Here is a 16,919-nt window from a genome sequence, read left to right on the forward strand (position 1 = left end):
AAATCCCTGAAGTAGGTGACAGTGTCCCTGTTTTCAAAGAACTCTTCAAAATGAGGAACCAACGCATTTGAGGTACAAAATCGATCCTGCCCTCCTCTCCTGGGCCGTGTAAATGGCTAAGACACTCATCAGCCCCCCCAGACCCTGGTGGTTCAAGTCCTTCCAGAGATGCCCCACGGGAAAGCCTGGGGGGTGTACTTCCAAAGACCAGCTTTTGAAAATGTTAGTCTGACACACACAGGACGAGCTTTAAGGGTTGGCTCTGCAGACAAGAAATGCCCCAAACCATGGAGCTAGTGGACTTCTGACTGGCCCCATCAGATGTGACCTCCGGGGACCTCACCCAGCCCTTCTATTCCTTATTTGAAACTTACGGGAAGCCTCCTGTCTCAGGGGACTTTGGTCTGTTGGCCATTTAGATATCAGTTAACTGCCTTATAAACATTTTAATAAAGTACAAGGTTCAGGACAGCTTGCCCTGCTTTATAAGCAGCAGATAGTCAATCACAGCACTCATTTGTTCTCAAGAGGAAGTAAGGTAGGTTTGCCCACCTGGTCTTTTTCTCTTTAAAAGAGTCTCTATGCTCTAGTTTTTACTCTTTTTATAAAGCATCCATTTATGTTTCTCTCCCACCCAACCCCTTAATCTCCTTGGTAGACTCTTGGGCCACTTTGACCTCGGTTTCCTTCTCCTTTGCCACCACCTGTGTCCACAGCCCATCATCCTGCTAATCCGAGAAGCCTTCCGGTAGACCGACACGTCTGGACGCAGCCCTCTGCTTCATCATGGCCAGTTCACCGGATTTCACTAAGTTTCAGGAACAGGTGATCTGCCCCATCTGCTTAGAGATTTTTCAGAACCCTGTCACCATTGACTGTGGGCACAACTTCTGTCTCAAATGCATCACTGCGACAGTGGATACATCAGGCAGCTTACTCAAGTGTCCCCTCTGTAAGCACTCTGTGGGGAAGGACACACTGAAGACCAACTGGGTGTTGATGAATCTGGTGGAGATGATCCAAGAGATGCGTCCCAGGGAGGAGCAGCCGGGAAGGGGAGAACGAAAGTGCCAGAAACACAAGGAGCAACTGCACTACTTCTGTGAGACTGACGGGAACTTTCTCTGTATCGTGTGTCGGGAATCCAAGGAACACAAACTTCACAAAGTCATCTTGATGGAAGAGGCTGCCCAAAAGTACCTGGTAAGCACTGGGCGTCCCTTCCTTGCCTCCTCTGTCAGATCAGAAGTTCAGGGTGGATGTGGGAGATAGAGCGACCTCTTTCTTCTGGGTCAACACCACTGTGGATCACCCCCCCACACACCCCGTGCATGGGCATTTCAGAGTCAGGCAGGGTCAACACTCTTGAAGGGAAGGGGGAGGGATGTCTCATTATCTCTGGAGTATCATTTGATTCCAAAATCTGAAGTCTTTTTAAGTCATACCAGAACGCAGAGTAAAAAAGATGTGCTTTTTAAAAAAAAATCATTTTATTGGGGCTCTTACAACTCATCACAGTCCATACATACGTCAATTGTGTAAAGCACACTTATACATTCGTTGCCCTCATCATGATCAAAACACTCGCTTTCCGCTTGGGCTCCTGAAATCAGCTCCTCGTTTTTCTTTTTCTTTTTCCCCTTCCTGCCCTCTTGCCCCTCCCCCAAGACAGGCGATTTTGAATCAGAAGGTCTGGGTTCAAAGGCTAAGTTCCTGAGCTTTCTATAAGACACTCAAGGAGTAACTTGGCTTTTCTGGGGCATGGTTGTCACACCTTTCAAATAGGGCAAACGGAACAGAATGCAACGTACTTCCAACCAGACCAATGGCAGAAAGTCTGTGAAAATCCTTTCCTAACCTCAAAGCCCCATTCATATATCAACTGCAATCACTCCTGGATGACACACTCTCCTAAGTGCCTGGGGCCCAGGTCTCTCCCCTTCCCACCCCACCCAGCCAGGTGGGTCCCCGCCCAGTCTCACCTGCCTTCCTGAAAGATCAGGGGGCTTTGTGAGACCAAGAGGACTCTCAGGCACAGCTTTCCAATAAGGCCCTCTCCCGCAGGAACTAGTTAATTCCCAACTGGAGGTCTTGCAGCAAAAGCAGAAGGTGATCATGCAGGTGAAAACCCAAGGCAAACAGAAGATCCACGACTTCATGGTAAGGAAAGGTTATGTGTGGCTCGTTCTGTCCTGTGGTCCTTGGAAGCAAACTATTCTCCTCCCTCAAGCCTCTTGGATGTGGTTGAAGCAGGGAGCCAGCCCCCCTCCCCCCACCCAATCACGGGTTTTGATAGGCACAATGGAACGGTTGAGGTTATAAATATTATATTAAAGTTATAGAGAGCATGAGAGATAAAACAGAGATTGAAATAATGGAGTCAGACACATCTCATGGTAGCATGCTCACCTCAGCCCCGCTTGGTGGTCCACGTGGAGAGAGGTGGAAGGGAAGGCGGACAAAGGGAAAGGGAACAGGGGAGGAGAGGGAGCCGATGAGAGGTTAAGGGAGGAGCCGAGATTGAGAGAGAGATATCTATTGCTAACCCAGGCCTATACACCTTTGGGGGTGTGCCAGCCCACTAATTACAGGTAAAGACATACGTCACAGGAAGGGATTGCACTATAGGTTATACAGCAATGAGAGGAGGTGGTCTAGGGACATACACGCAATAGAAAGAGGAGGGATTGGGGATATACAGTGACAAGATGGGTGGATCCCAGAGTCAGGATGGCAGCTTAACCTTGACCTGTTCTCTGGGTCTCCATAGGAACCATTATCAGTAGGGTGTAAACCCCACCTATGGGAACCAAATCAATGACTGCAGGCCTGTCCATTGTCCTTAACAGCAGGGAGCGGGGCTCACCTTAATCTGGTGACTCACTATCTTCAGGGAGGATGTCTGTAAGCATATGACCTCCCCTCACACTTGGATCTCTTATTACCCTGCCGGCTCAGAAGAAGACCTGGCACCAAAGAAAGCGACTTAGAGGGGGCAGAGTAGCTGGAGGGACAGAAGCCCTGGGTCATGGGTTACACTTTCTCCCCCCGCAGGATTTGGCTTGTCTGCCGCAGCACCTTCACATCTGGCCTTGAGTCACTGCACAAGGCTGACCACTGTAGTCTCCTCCACCTGACGGTAGTGGTGTGTGGGGCACACAGGCTGGTCTTAGTGTCAGAAATGCTGGTTTTTAGGCTCACCTCTGTGAGTGCCTTAACCAGAGGATGAAGATACTGTAACTCTGCCCAGCTTCTTGGCCTATGATCTCTGTGTATGTCAAAGGACCAGTCTTTGGGGGCTCACTACCGTCGAGTTGATTCTGAACCTCATCTTTCTCCCTCAGAGTGGGTGGTGGTTTCCAACTGCTTACCTTGTGGTTAGCAGCCCAACACATAACCATCTATGCCACCAGGGCTCCTAATCTTTGTGAAAGAAGATTATAAACGAAAAAGCCTTTTGTTTTTTTTCCAAATCATTTTATTAGGGGTTCATACAACTCTTACCGCAATCCACACATACACCAATTGTGTAAAGCACATTTGTACATTCATTGCCCTCATATTCTCAAAACATTTGCTCTCCACTTAAGCCCCTGGCATCAGCTCCTCATTTTTCCCCTCCCTCCCCGCTTCCCCCTCCCTCATGAACCCTTGATAATTTATAAATTATTATTTTGTCATATCTTGCCCTGTCCGACGTCTCCCTTCACCCATTTTTCTGTTGTCCGCCCCCAAGGAGGAGGTCACATGTAGATCCTTGTAATCAGTTCCCTCTTTCAACCCACCCTCCCTCTACCCTCCCAGTATCGCCACTCACACCACTGGTCCTGAAGGGATCATCCACCCTGGATTCCCTGTATTTCCAGTTCCTATCTGTACCAGTGTACAGCCTCTGGTCTAGCCAGACTTGCAAGGTAGAATTGGGATCATGACAGTGGGGGACGGAGGAAGCATTTAGGAAGTAGAGGAAAGTTGTATGTTTCATCGCTGCTACATCGCACCCTAACTGTAAGGGGATGTCCAGTTGCCCACAAATGGGCTTTGGGTCTCCACCCCGCACTCCCCTCCCCCACATTCACTATGATAAGATTTTTGTTGGAAAAGCCTTTTGGAAATGAAAAGTAGCTTGCCTGAAAAAGGGGTGGGGGCGGAGCTCAATCATAAATAATTTCCCCTACTACTGAGCTCATGATGAATGGTTTAAAAAAAAAGTGCTCTACAACGTTCCTTTTCCAAATCTGCCACACAGCACTACTTTTAACTGACAATTAATTCAAGTGTGAACTTAATGAGACTGACATTTTTGGTAACATAGGGAATAATCAATCGTGTGCCATCCTCACGCCTGCTCGTGCTTGTTCTCCTTGCCCCCAGGCCCAGGTCGAACAGGAAATGGGAAGAGTCACGGCAGAATTCAAGCAACTGTTTCAGGTCCTCCAGGAGGAGGAGAAGGCTCTCCTGTCACGACTGGAGGAGCTTGGTCAAGAAGGAGACCAGGCAAGCCAGCTCTACATCACTAGCATTGATGCACAACTGACATTCCTCAATCGGTTTGTCCAATCTCTGGAAGCCAAGAAGCAAATGGCCCCCAGTGACCTGCTGTGGGTGAGTGTCACTTAGGGGCAGGCTACAGACTAGCCCGTCCCTGTTCACAGGTCACAGAAGGGCCACCTAGCAGAATATAAAATTAAAAAAACACTATCATGATGCAAACCACCACGTCTGTAACTCAGAGAAGCGTGGTGCGAGCCACACCTCACTTTCACATATTTCCCTAGATGTCTGGTCTAGGGAAATGGATTGATTTTTAAAATATGCCTCATGTAAGACACTTTATTAAAAAAAAGTACTACCATTTCTACTTATAACCAATATTTTAAAATATTAATGAGATATTGGACACTATTTTTTTACAACAAGCCTTAGGAAGTTGGCATACGTCCCCCCCCCCTGCACAATTAGCTTAATTGGAACAACACATTTTTAGTGGTTGAAGGGCAATGCAATCCATTTGAATCAGCAAGATTGTGCTGAGCAGGGAAAGCATCTTAATGCCTTCAGTGTTTAAATCTAAATCTTTGAAAATTCAATCAAATTGAAGCTCCAGTTTCTCAAAGCACTGGCCACTTTTCAGTAGCCACACGTGGACAGTGTGGGCCTGGCTGAGGCTCAGAATTAGTGGAGGGCCACCATCGTTCACTTTCCGCTCCCAGCAGTGCAAGAAACGATTGCTTTCTTTGAAGGATGATTGTCTTGGGAAGTCACTGCAGCCCCCTCCACACCGCTGGCAGCCAAGCAGGGCTCCCCTGGCTTTGTTTGTACTTTTTACTGTGAAGTGGACGAAGGTGTATCGAGCAGATCTCCGTATTACATGCAACAGCAGGTGCATGCTCCGATTCAAGTCATCATTGCAATTCCTTGGATGCACCATCTCATCCCACGTCCTGTTTCCATCTCTCCATCTTTCCCAACCCTCTGGACTTTGTCTTTGGTTTAAACGCTGACCTTTTGATGTTCAATGATAGGTTATGCCCACATGGAGGTGAGTTCCATTCCCGCCCTGAAGGATAAGGACCATCCCTTTGGGGGTCCCTCCAGTCTCTGAGCAGTACGTCCCTGGTTTGATGTCAGATACAAAGCTCATCTTCTGAACTTGCTCTTCCTCCCCTGATCTTCACCCAACTCCTCTTCCGAATGAATCATTTCCTTGCCCACTGGCACGTCTTGGAACAAAGAGGTTGGCTTCACCTTCCATTGCTCCTTTGCCCCACACCAGCAATGTCCTTTACTCTGTGCCTGCCAGAAAGCGGCCAAGAGCTGAGGCTGTGTTTTGTCTCTTTCTCTCCTAGGACATCAGATATGACTTGAACAGGTATGCTGGGCCTTCCCATGTGCGTCTTTCATGCTGACTCCTTCATACATGTAACAATCAACATGCCCTCACGTTGTAGTCAAAAACGCTCAGCACTCACCAACACCTCCCTCACCAACACCTGCGTCTCTGTCTAACATTGCCACCAGACGCTGAGGCTGCTGGGAAAGGTCTGAGCTGAACTTATCAGCAGGTGGATTGGTCGTAAAAGAGAACGGCGGCTTTCTCCAGCTTCCTTGATCCCAACATCGGTTCTCCTATTTGGGAGCACCTCCTGCACAGCTTTCCTGAGATGGATCGCTCCTTGGCCCTTGTTCCTCTGTCCTGACCCCTCCCAACTCCCGATGTCCCCCCTCATCCCTGGCCCCATGTCCCTAGCCCTGCCTCCTCACGCCCAGTTCTCTAACCCCTGACTCCTCCCACACCCACCGCCAGGACTCCATCCTCCCTCATCCTCCTATCCCCCTCTCATTGTCAGGGCCCTCCCTCCCCAGCACCCCCTTCCTGACCTCATCACACAACTGAGCCCTGTCTTCTCAGGAGCCAAGGGTTTCAATTTCTCTCCCCAACCCCGGTTCCTCTGGACTTGGAGAAAAAACTCGGTGAGGCCAAATCAAGACACAACTCTGTCCTGGAATCCATGAAGAAATGCAGAGGTAAGGAATAGGCTCTTCCCTCCTCTGTCTCGAGCGTAACTTGTACACGCACTGTGGGGACTGGCCCTCCAACCGCAAGGTCCTGAGGAGCTGCGGTGCATTAGAGGAAATAAAGAGCAGAAACAGTGGAGACAGGGGCTCACGTTTCCTGTTTTCAGGATCAAGAGAGCATTTTTCCAATGGGCACATGCCTAATAGAGTGGGTGGGGGCCAGCGTGCAGTCAGCGGCTTAACCTTGGATGTCCCTGAGCTCTGTCCAGGGGAACCATCTATGATCAGTATCAGAAGGGAGTTGGCTGTGCTTTGGGTGGGACAGACCATAGAACCTGATTGCAGACAGCCCTCTGGGTTCAGAGTGAGCACCCAGATACAAGCAGGAGACATTTTGTATGCGAGCACCTCTATGGGGGCTGGAACGGGGATGATTTTCAGTCAGGAGACTGTATATTGGGGAGTCATCTGTATCGCAACTGTGGGAGCTCCCCCCCACCAGGGTCAGCCTTCCAAACCCGATTATGAATGTAGAGAATTTGGCCGCTGGCAATTTCATCCAGTTCTTCAGTGTCGCGCAACACACGCCAGTGGTGATCCTGTCACTGAAGGGTCCACTCGGACTCATGTCCCTCCCAGTGTGTCAGAGCAGAACGCTGCCCCCAAAGGGTCTTAGGGGCTGGCTGTCGGCTGCTTACGGGAGATCGCCGGGCTCTGGGGCCAAGCCACCTCTGGGTAGACTCAAACCCTGGGTTAGCAGCTGAGTGTACTGACTGCAGCACCCAAGGCCGACTCGTACGTAGTCTGTCAGAGTGAGAAAGGCCCCCAGCCACCGTGGACAATGGCTTGGGTAGCTAGCGATGGGTCAAGCATTTGCTAAAACACTAAAGATTGAGGCAATCCTGTCTCCTGATTGATTGCCTCATATCACACACAAACCCCCAGCCCCGAGTGTACTCCGGTTGCTCTGGGGCTGGTCCTGAGTCATGACGATCCCATGCGTGCCACACAGCTGTGTGTGCCACACTCCCTCATCCAGCACTTTGCATGGGTTGCCCTACTTCCTTGTGGGCACTTAACTGAATCTGATTTTACTTGTCGGCCCCCTTGATTCTGTAAGGCTCACCGAGCAGGGACTGGACCGATGTCTCATGGTAACCCCCTTTCCCAGCATGGCTGTATAGCTGTGCGGTGCCCTGCATCATCCTCCCCACCCCACCCTCAATGGGCTGTGGGACCCCTGGAAAGTAGCTTTTGCTTCTCCCTGGAGCCCTGTCAACTCCTGACAACTCCTGAAAGTCAATGCAGACTAATGGGGAGTCCTCTTCTAGCCCAGCAGGGAAACAGCAGCTGAGCAGACCGGATGAGGGTGGGGACTCAGGTTCTCCGTTTGGGCCCGCCATTTCTCAAGAACTTGTCTGGGTTTGCAGCTGAGAATAATGCAGGATGTTAGGAATTCTGTGCTTGTGTCTTCGTGCAGCTGTACCGGACATACCACCTGTGTTAGACAGGGTTCTCTAGAGAGATAAAACCAAATTCCTGATAATTAAATATATTTATTTATAAAGATAATTAGATATATAACAAGAAATGAACTGTTAAATTATATACAGATAAATATAACGAATGAACAGTTAAATTATAAGCACTACAAATGGCTCAGGGTTGTGAAAGACTAGCAGTCCTCCTTCTCTCTCTGTTGCCAGATCGCCCTCTATTTATAGAGTGAGACTATCTCAGCACAGCAGCCAATCACAAGGCAGATCACCAACTGTCAACTGACCAACAGTCCCAACTGCCAGTCCCCAGCTCCAGAGATGCCTTAAAGGGACCTCAACTTACAGAGACACAGTCCACAGGCTAGGCGTCCAACAGGTAGTGTAGCCTATAAATTGAGGCAAAGAACGAGCAAGGTAGCCGCACACTGGTCCGATGATCAAAAAGCAAGAGACAAGAAAGATGAGGCTCACTGAGCCATTATCTCTCCGCCCTTCAGTTAATCCTACTTGTATTTATCAGCCAGGCTGGCATAATAAACTATATCACCACCTACAAGCGAGCGACGTCAGTGAACGGAGCTGGGTGTTCTCACAGTTTAGGGAGCTAGACGCTTGAATTGGGGTGCCTCTCCTTCTCATCCCACTCTCTCCCCACAGAGAACATACAGCCTGATAAGAAGAAAGGCCTAAGCAGATTTTTTGGAGGCTCAAGTGAGGACTCCCCAACGAGATGTATGTGGGGCTTGAAAGTTGCGCCTATCCTTTGAGGGGCGGGAGACACGCAAGGGGGAAGAATCTTATCTCTGTGATTACCTGCGGCCCAGGTGTGGACAAATGCCTACTACTCGGAAATGGAGAAGACCGAGGCAGGGGATAGGAGTTTTATTCTTTTGAACGCCCCAAACTCACCAAAAGGCGTTTCGGGCAGGGAAATGTCTCTATGCCCAACTACCTACCAAAAGGCTGGTGTTTCAAGCCAATCCAGAGGTGCCTCGAAAGAAAAGTCTGGCGATCTGCTTAGAAAACCCTAAGGCAGACACCACAATGCCACAACTAACACGGAGGCCAGCAGCCACAGGTCTAATCCCCAGATTCTGAAGTATTCCAAAGTGATGGTTGACATTTAGTTCCTCACTCCCCAGAGAAAGGGAGGAAAGGTGTGACAAATGGAGAGGTGGAAGCAGCCCCATTTACATGTATTAACTGCCACTTCCTGTGCCCACCCCGCCCGAGAATACAGGTTTCTGTGGGGGTCATGGCAGCTCCAAGAGAGATCCATGAGTTGGCAGTCTATGCCTAGGAAGTGGTCACAGTTTGTTCTGCCATGCAAGACGACAGTACCAGGGGAACCATTTCTCAAAGGTCCACGCCATGCTTCGCACCCCACACCCAGTATTTCAAAATCCCACAACTCCCCCAAAATAGGCCACGACTGAGTCCAGAAAAGTAAGGGGAGTTGCCCAGGTCTATTAAAGGTAAGAAACAGAATTAGAACTCACATCTCCAAAGCTAGAAACTCCATGATGCACCCCGTCCATTTCTGCGCCAGAAGAGTTCTTGACTTGGAGGGATACCTCTGGGTAGCGATTCAGGCCTCCGGCTCTGTGAAAGGTGGAATATCCCGGGCCCTGGAGGCATCAAAGGCCAACCGAGGACACCCCTACTAAAAGGTCCCCATGCTCCCATCCTGGATGCAGGACAGTCCCCACAAGAGCTACTGTTTCTTATCATTGTTGATGGCAGCATGTTGGGTTTTGTTCTTAATTCGCAGTTTTTGCTATCGTGACTAAAACAAGTTCATTTTCCCCCAAGTTCCAGGGACTGTGGTAGAGAATACTTCTAAATGGAAGAAACCCTCAGGGCCTACGCCGCCTTCTCCAGGTAGGACCTCTGCCTCCTGACACTTCAGGCTTCTTGTGGCCTATAGGGGGGACCTCCAAGAGTGAGGAGGGAGGGTGGGGGTGTCACAATGTAGGAGAAGGGTCTTTCCCAGGTGCCCTCTCTGCCCAGACTACAGAATGGGAATATGCTGACCCACCGGCAAGGGGAGTTCCAGGCTGGCCTGAAGACCAAACTTCTGAGCCCAGACCATCCTCTCTGATCAGAGTTACGTGGGGGTAATTTCTCTCCATTCCCTCCTGGGATGAAGGAGGAGGGAAGAACCGGGAGAGGAACTCATTTGATAGGAAGGACTAGGGGTTGGTAGAAGATTGTGGAACTGCGAAATCTATTGTTCTTGAAAATTCCGTAGGGCTGTGTGGGGGTGGGGTAGCAAGGAGGAGCAAGGGGCAGGCATCTCATCCAATTCCTTCACTCCTTCCCAAATAAACTTCCTCCAGGAAATGGTGCATTTCTAATCAACTGGCTCTTGGCTGGTTCTGGCACACGGCGAGTCTAGCCTTTATCCTTTCTGTTGTATCAAGAGGTTAGCTATGAAGAAGTGTTTCTCCCTGGCCCCCATTAATCTCTCTTTTCTCCTTTCCTTCTTCCTTGAAGGCAGACCTTCTGAACAAGCATCCTCCAATCGCTGGCCCGCCGTTGCATTGAGTCTCCCCAGGCATCCGTCCATTCGGAAACCCATCCCTTCGGAATTGCTCCTGCCCCAGAACAGGAGGTCTTTCGCTGGGATTTCGCAATGTCTAGCCAGCAGAGAGCCTCTCAGGAGACCTGGAGCCACGGAAATAGACAAACTCACAGTGGCCCTGAGTGAGTGGTGGAGAGTGGTCCAGCCTTTGCTTGGAAGGGAATGGGGCAGGGCTGGACAGGCCTGGGTTTCTGAGAGTGAAAATGAAGGGAATGAAGACCCGAGGGAGGGGCACTGTCACTTTGATCAAACAGAGGGTGAAAAGACAACCACCGCACAAGACTCCTACCCAAAGCTGGACTTCTCCTTATCCCCTTTATTGGAGTACCCTCTGGTGCTTAAGGAAGTCCTCTGTCCTCTCCCCTCTACCCTCTGATTTAAACAAAGGGGAATTCAAAAAATTCATGGAAAAAATCCATTCCTCTTTTAATTCCACTTTTTCACGTGCTCCTTAAATTCCCCTTGTTTTGCCAAGGCAGCAGTTTAGCCATGTGTGCACCCTGCCTGCATCACTGCCCACCCCCTAGAAGGTGCCCCACATTCTCTCTCTTTTAAAAAAAATCATTTTATTAGGGGCTCAGACAACTCATCACAATCCATACACATCAATTGTGTAAAGCGCATTTGTTCATCATTCTCAAAACATTTTCCCCCACTTAAACCCCCGGCATTAGGTCCTCATTTTTCCCCTCCCTCCCCGCTCCCCCCTCGCTCATGAGCCCTTGATAGTTTGTAAATAGTTATTTTGTCATATCTTGCCCTGTCCGACGTCTCCCTTCACCCACTTTTCTGTTGTCTGTCCCCCAGGGAGGAGGTCACATATAGTTCCTTGTAATCGGTTCCCGCTTTCCTACCCACTCTCCCTCTACCCTCCCTGTTTCGCCACTCACACCACTGGTCCTGTAGGGCTCATCCGCCCTGGATTCCCTGTATTTTCAGTTCCTATCTGTACCAGTGTACATCCTCTGGTCTAGCCAGACTTGCAAGGTAGAATTCGAGTCACGGTAGTGGGAGCGGGGAGGAAACATTTAGGAACTAGAGGAAAGTTGTATTTTTCATCATTGTTACATCGCACCCTGACTGGCTCATCTCCTCCCCGAGGCCCCTCTGCAAGGGAATGCCCCACATTCTCATACACAACATCTCCCCCAGTCCCCAAGCTCAGAAAGGAGGGACTTAATAGCATCAAACCTTGTTTTATGACATTTCACTTTATTGCACTTGGCAGATACTGAGTGGGGGCACGGGGGTCGTGTTTGTTGTTGTTTTTAAACAAATGGAAGATTTGTGGTAGCAAATCTTGCATTGAGCCAGTCTATGGTTGCCATTTTCCCCAAAGCATAGGCTCACTTTGTTTCTGTGCCTCATCTTGGCCATTCTCACAATTTTCGAACTTTTTTCCACATCTGTTGCACACGCATTTCCAGCCTTTTGTGTGCGCTGGGTACTGAAAAGATCTGCGTGACTTGGTATATTTTGATACATGCTCTGGAACGCAGCATGCAGTATCTCCTAGGCAGGCCTGCCTTATCGGAAAAGTGTCTGGGAATTCCTGGGCGGCACCACCGGTGAACATGCTCAGCTGCTAATTGAAAGTTTGGATGTTTGAGTCCACTCAGAGGTGCCTCACAACAAAGGCCTGGTGATATAATTCAGTGGGGGGGGGGGGGATTAGCCATTGAAACGCCTATAAATCACAGTTCTGTTCTTGATGCTCCTAGTACAACCACGGATGGCTCCCAGGCAACCTGTACGTGTGAGGGTTTAGGATTAGGTAATAAGCCAGGGGCCTGAATGAGGCCTCTGTTCTTACAGGCATCATCGATATGGGTGTCATTGCTACTCAAGCCATTGTAGAAGGTGAATGGGGCCCTGCTACCCTTGATAAAGGATGATTCAACTTCAGAATCCCAATGAAATGCATGGATGAAGGAAAGGGGCTGCCTGTTCCTCCTTCGCTATTTCAACCCCCACTCACCCACGCCTATTTTTTAAGGGACCTGGTTTAAGAAGTGAATGGAAGGCAGTCATAGCCCCAGTAACTCTTATGTCCCCTCCAGGGGATTTGAACTCACTGTGACCCTGTGTGACAGAGTAGAACAGCCCCAGAGGGTGTCCTGTTATCTTGAGGAGCAGGTGTTAGGTCCTTGCTCAGTCAGCAGCAGGTGGGTTTGCAACTCGGACCTTTGGGATAGCCCCAGAGCGCTTAACCATTGCGCCACCAGGGCCCCTTCAGTATCTCTTGTGCTCGCCCCAAAGCTTGTTTTCGCTAAGGAATCAGAAACTTCAGGTGCTGGGCCAGGTAAGCAGATGTCCTCGACCTTACATGCTGGGCTGACACCACCCTCCCAGGACATTTAAGGACTGATTTCAAAGACCAGGAGAGGTTAGCACGCGTTGGGGGACACGAAGGGCTGGGAATGGGGAGGAAAGCCTCCCCCTGACATCGTTCCAAGGGAGCCCAACTTGACCCAGCGGGGGGTCCCCCTTTTTCCTTGGGTCTCTCGCAGCTCCTGTGACCTTTGACGCAACCTCAGCCCACCCGGACCTCATCCTTTCTCAGGACCTGAAGACAGTGACGCTGAACGCTGTCTCTTCAGAAAACTCGGAGGCGCCCGACGACCCTGCGCGTTTCTATCCTTTCCGTTGCGTAGTGGGCTCCCCAGGCCTTTCCAGAGGCTGCCAGGCCTGGGAGGCGGAGCTCCGCGGGCCCGGGGGCGGGGCGTGCGTTGTGGGCGTGGCTTCGGAGTTCGCCGCCCGCCGGGACTTCCTGACCTTGGAGCCCGCGGCCGGCTTCTGGGTGCTGCGCGTCTCGGGACGGCAGTGCCAGGCGCTGCTCGAGGGCGACACCCGGAAGGACCTGCGCGCCCGTCCGAGCCGATTGGGCGTCTCTGTGGACCACGAGCGCGGCGAGGTGGCCTTCCACGACGCCGCCACGGCCGAGCACATCTACACCTTCCACGCCTCCTTCCCGGGGCAGATTTTCCCCTTCTTCCGCCTCCTCTTCCCCGGCACGCAGATCACCCTGCGGCCCTGGAGTCGCCCCTGATCCCCCCCTCCCGCGACCCTTCACGACCCTCGAGGGGGGTGACAGCTAAGCCGGCGGAGCCCTTCCGGGAGGTGACGCCCCCATGTCGCGCGCATTTTCGTTTTGCGCTTCCCGGCGCCCCCTACACAGTACTGTAATGGGACCGGAACCGAGAGTCCAACGCTGGGTGGCCGTCCCAAGTGACGTGGCCCAGCCAGCGGGTCGGTTGAGACACAGGTGCTGGGGGCTGGATCTCTCCTCCTGCGTCTCAAGTCCCTCTCCGGGGCACTCTTTCTGCAAGCCATGAGGGATGCCAGCGTAGCACCTGTGATTTCTAGGATACATGGTTCACTGTAAAACTCAAAGTGGGTAATAGTCCGTATAGATAGTGTTTGCTGATCCTTATTTATTGTACATGGAGAAATAAACCAAAGACTCATGTTAAGAAGTTAGTGGTTATGCATTAGACGACTAATCCCAAGGTCCGCAGTTCGAAACCGCCCGCCCCTCTGCCCAAGAATGAAGGGGCTTTCAACTCCCATAAAGAATTGCCATCTTGGAACCTCACAGGCAGTTAGTTCTACCCCCAGCCCTGTAGGGTCCTATGAGTCGGCATTGACTGGAAGGCAGTGAGTTGGGTTTTGGTGTAAGGGGAAGCCTAGTGGAACAGATACAAGTTATTCGCAATGTTCATTGTTTCATGTATTTGACTTTGAAACCGTGCAAACGGTTTACATCATGATAAAGTTAAAATTGAAACGAGACATTAACCTAGCCGTGTATATAGCTTAACTCTTCAAAGACATGTTACTTTAAGTGACTTTAGACACAGTAGTTGCGATTATAAGGATCTACATATAACCTCCTCCCTGCCGGATGGATAAAGTGGGTGAAGGGAGACGTCGGACAGTGTAAGATGTGACTAAATAATAATAATGTATGAATTATGAAGGGTTGGGGGGGGGAGCAGAAAGGGAGGGGGGGAAATGAGCTGATATTAAGGGCTCAAGTAAAAAGCAAATGTTTTGAAAATGACGATGGCAACAAATGTACAAATGTGTTCGACACAGTGGATGGATGGATTGTGATAAGAATTGTATGAGCCCCCAATAAAATGATTTTAAAGAAAACACAGTAATTGTACATCCTTAGTGAGATATATACTAATGACAAGAATAATTCCTAATACATTTTAAATAATCACATTGGTAAAAATTATATATTATTCTAAATCTTACTGTTGTGTGTATGGGAAAATGAAGTGAAAAGATAATGGGATTTTTCCATGAATTTTTTGAAGCCCTTTGTGCAGGCATGGTAGACAGTTTTGTTCGTTGGTGTTATTGTTAGGTGTTCTGGACTTGGTTCCAATTCATAGTGACCTAGACGCAACCAAACTAAACACTACCCAGCCCAGTGCCATCCTCACAATTAGGATGTTTGAACCCATTGTTGCAGCCTTGGTACCAATTCATCTCCACGGATCTTCCTGTTATATGCTGACACTCTACTTTCCAAAGCACCATATCATTTCCCAGGGACTTGTCTCTCTGAGAGACAAAGTCTCCCCCTCTGTGGTAGTTACATACTTTTCACGCAAACGTGAAGTGTAGGGGTGGAATCTAGCCTGTCAATCGGGTCACAGCTTGATGATCTCATTTGGAGGTGCCACTGAGATCAATGGCTCGCTGGAGGCGGGGCCTCTTTCTGCCTTCACCCTCCTGTTGACGTGGAAACCTGTGCGAGCCCTGGAGCTGTGTACCCCTCCATTAGGTCCACAGAACTCTGCACGCAGCAGCCTGGGATCTGCCTGCAGCCTGCATCATTTCATGTGGACTCATGCGTCTGAAGAGAGACTTAGGGAGTAGTATTGGACTTAGGGACTTGATCTGGATGGGGCTGGGATGTTTTCTTGACATACTCCTTGATGTAACTTCACTCTTTTCTTTGTTTATCATGAGATTGTCTATTGGCCCACTTCTGAGGATTTTGGTCTTCCTTGCATTGGGATGTAATCTATACCGAAGTAATCTTCATCAGCAAGTGGTTCCGGGCCTCTCTGCTTTCAGCAAGCAAAGTTGTGTCATTTGAGTGTTGATGACCCTTCCTCCAATCCTGATGCTGTGGTCTTCTTCATATAGTTCACCTTCTTGGAGGATCTGCTCAGCAAACAGATTGAATATGTTTGGTGAAAGGAGACAACCCTGACACGAGCCTTTCCTGATTTTAAAGCAGACAGCATTCCCTTGAATGACTGTCTCTAGGCCTATGTTGCCCAGAGTACAACCGTGTTTTGAAATTTGCACTCTTTATAATGTTACACATTGTTGTAATCCACACATTCAAAGCCCGTGTAGTCAATAACACACAAACATCTTTCTGGTATTCTTTGTTTTCAACCAAGATCCATCTGAGGTCAGCAATGATATTCCTCATTTCATGCCTACTTCTGAATCCAGCCGGCATTCCAGAAGGCAGTCCCCTGCCTTCCTACAACCATTACTAAATCTTCTTCAGCAAAATTCTACCTGCATATGATATTAATGCTATTGTTCCATACTTTCTGCATTTCTGTCAGATCACTTTTCTTTGGAATGGGCACAAATAATGAATTGCTTCCCGTTGGTTGTCCAGGTAGCTGTCTTGGAAACCTCCTGGTATAGGTGAGTGAGTGCTTCCGGTGCTGCATCCCTCTGGTGAGACATTTCAACTGGTATTCCATCAATTCCAGAAGTCTCGTTTTTTCCGCTAATGCCTTTGATCTTCTTCCTTTAGGACCATTAGTTCTTGATCATGAATTCTTTTTAGAATAGTGAATCTTAAATTAAAAAAAGGAATAGTGAATCTTTTTTATATGCCTTCCATCTTCTTCTGATGCTTCCTGTATTATTCAATATTTTGCCCATAGAATCCTTCGATATTAAATTTAGAAAAAGCTGGCAATAACAGTAAAGCCATATTATGAGCCTTAAGGATAATTGAGATCATTAAGGTCCCTGAAAGTGGCTACATTAAATAAAAAAAAAGAGAATCCTTCAATATTTCAAATTGAGGCTTGAATTTTGCTTCAGTTCTTTCAGCTCAATAGGATAATGCTAGTAAGTCCTGTTAATGTAGGAACCAAGATTTGCAACCTAAAAGGTTAGGGTTTTTTTCTGATAAATATGACAAAATAAATTAAATAAAACAAGTAATATTTAATTTGGAAAAATCAGTATGAACTTGGGATGTGTTTTCTCTTTTAAAAACATGAAAAAGAGAAGTATTTCTTAGCTTTGTCCACAAAGGC

At 49.0% G+C, this 16,919-nt stretch overlaps 1 protein-coding gene and 1 non-coding gene across 2 annotated transcripts; both read left to right on the forward strand.

The window, feature by feature from the left end:
* The first annotated feature begins 786 nt into the window (after positions 1 to 786).
* Positions 787 to 13,651, forward strand: TRIM31 (tripartite motif containing 31). Its single transcript, XM_045298714.1, has 6 exons — positions 787 to 1,203; positions 2,065 to 2,160; positions 4,375 to 4,605; positions 5,850 to 5,872; positions 6,413 to 6,528; positions 13,113 to 13,651. Exons 1-6 carry the CDS (start codon positions 787 to 789, stop codon positions 13,649 to 13,651), a joined length of 1,422 nt encoding a protein of 473 aa, XP_045154649.1.
* A 2,856-nt stretch (positions 13,652 to 16,507) lies between these two features.
* On the forward strand, positions 16,508 to 16,644 carry LOC115872730. Its single transcript, XR_004048013.1, has one exon. It is a non-coding gene; the product is annotated as a small nucleolar RNA SNORA33 (small nucleolar RNA).
* The last annotated feature ends 275 nt before the right edge of the window (positions 16,645 to 16,919 follow it).

The sequence above is a fragment of the Echinops telfairi genome, unplaced genomic scaffold (assembly GCF_000313985.2).
Source record: "Echinops telfairi isolate 266 unplaced genomic scaffold, ASM31398v2 ScPeMD7_7453;HRSCAF=8491, whole genome shotgun sequence".
NCBI lineage: Eukaryota > Metazoa > Chordata > Mammalia > Afrosoricida > Tenrecidae > Echinops > Echinops telfairi.

Excerpts from the sequence above, each read along its gene's own strand:
- TRIM31 (XM_045298714.1), top strand. The coding sequence starts at position 787 with ATGGCCAGTTCACCGGATTTCACTAAGTTTCAGGAACAGGTGATCTGC. Across the intron at positions 4,606-5,849 it reads CCCCCAGTGACCTGCTGTGG|GACATCAGATATGACTTGAA; the intron begins GTGAGTGTCACT and ends TTTCTCTCCTAG. Across the intron at positions 5,873-6,412 it reads ATCAGATATGACTTGAACAG|GAGCCAAGGGTTTCAATTTC; the intron begins GTATGCTGGGCC and ends CTGTCTTCTCAG.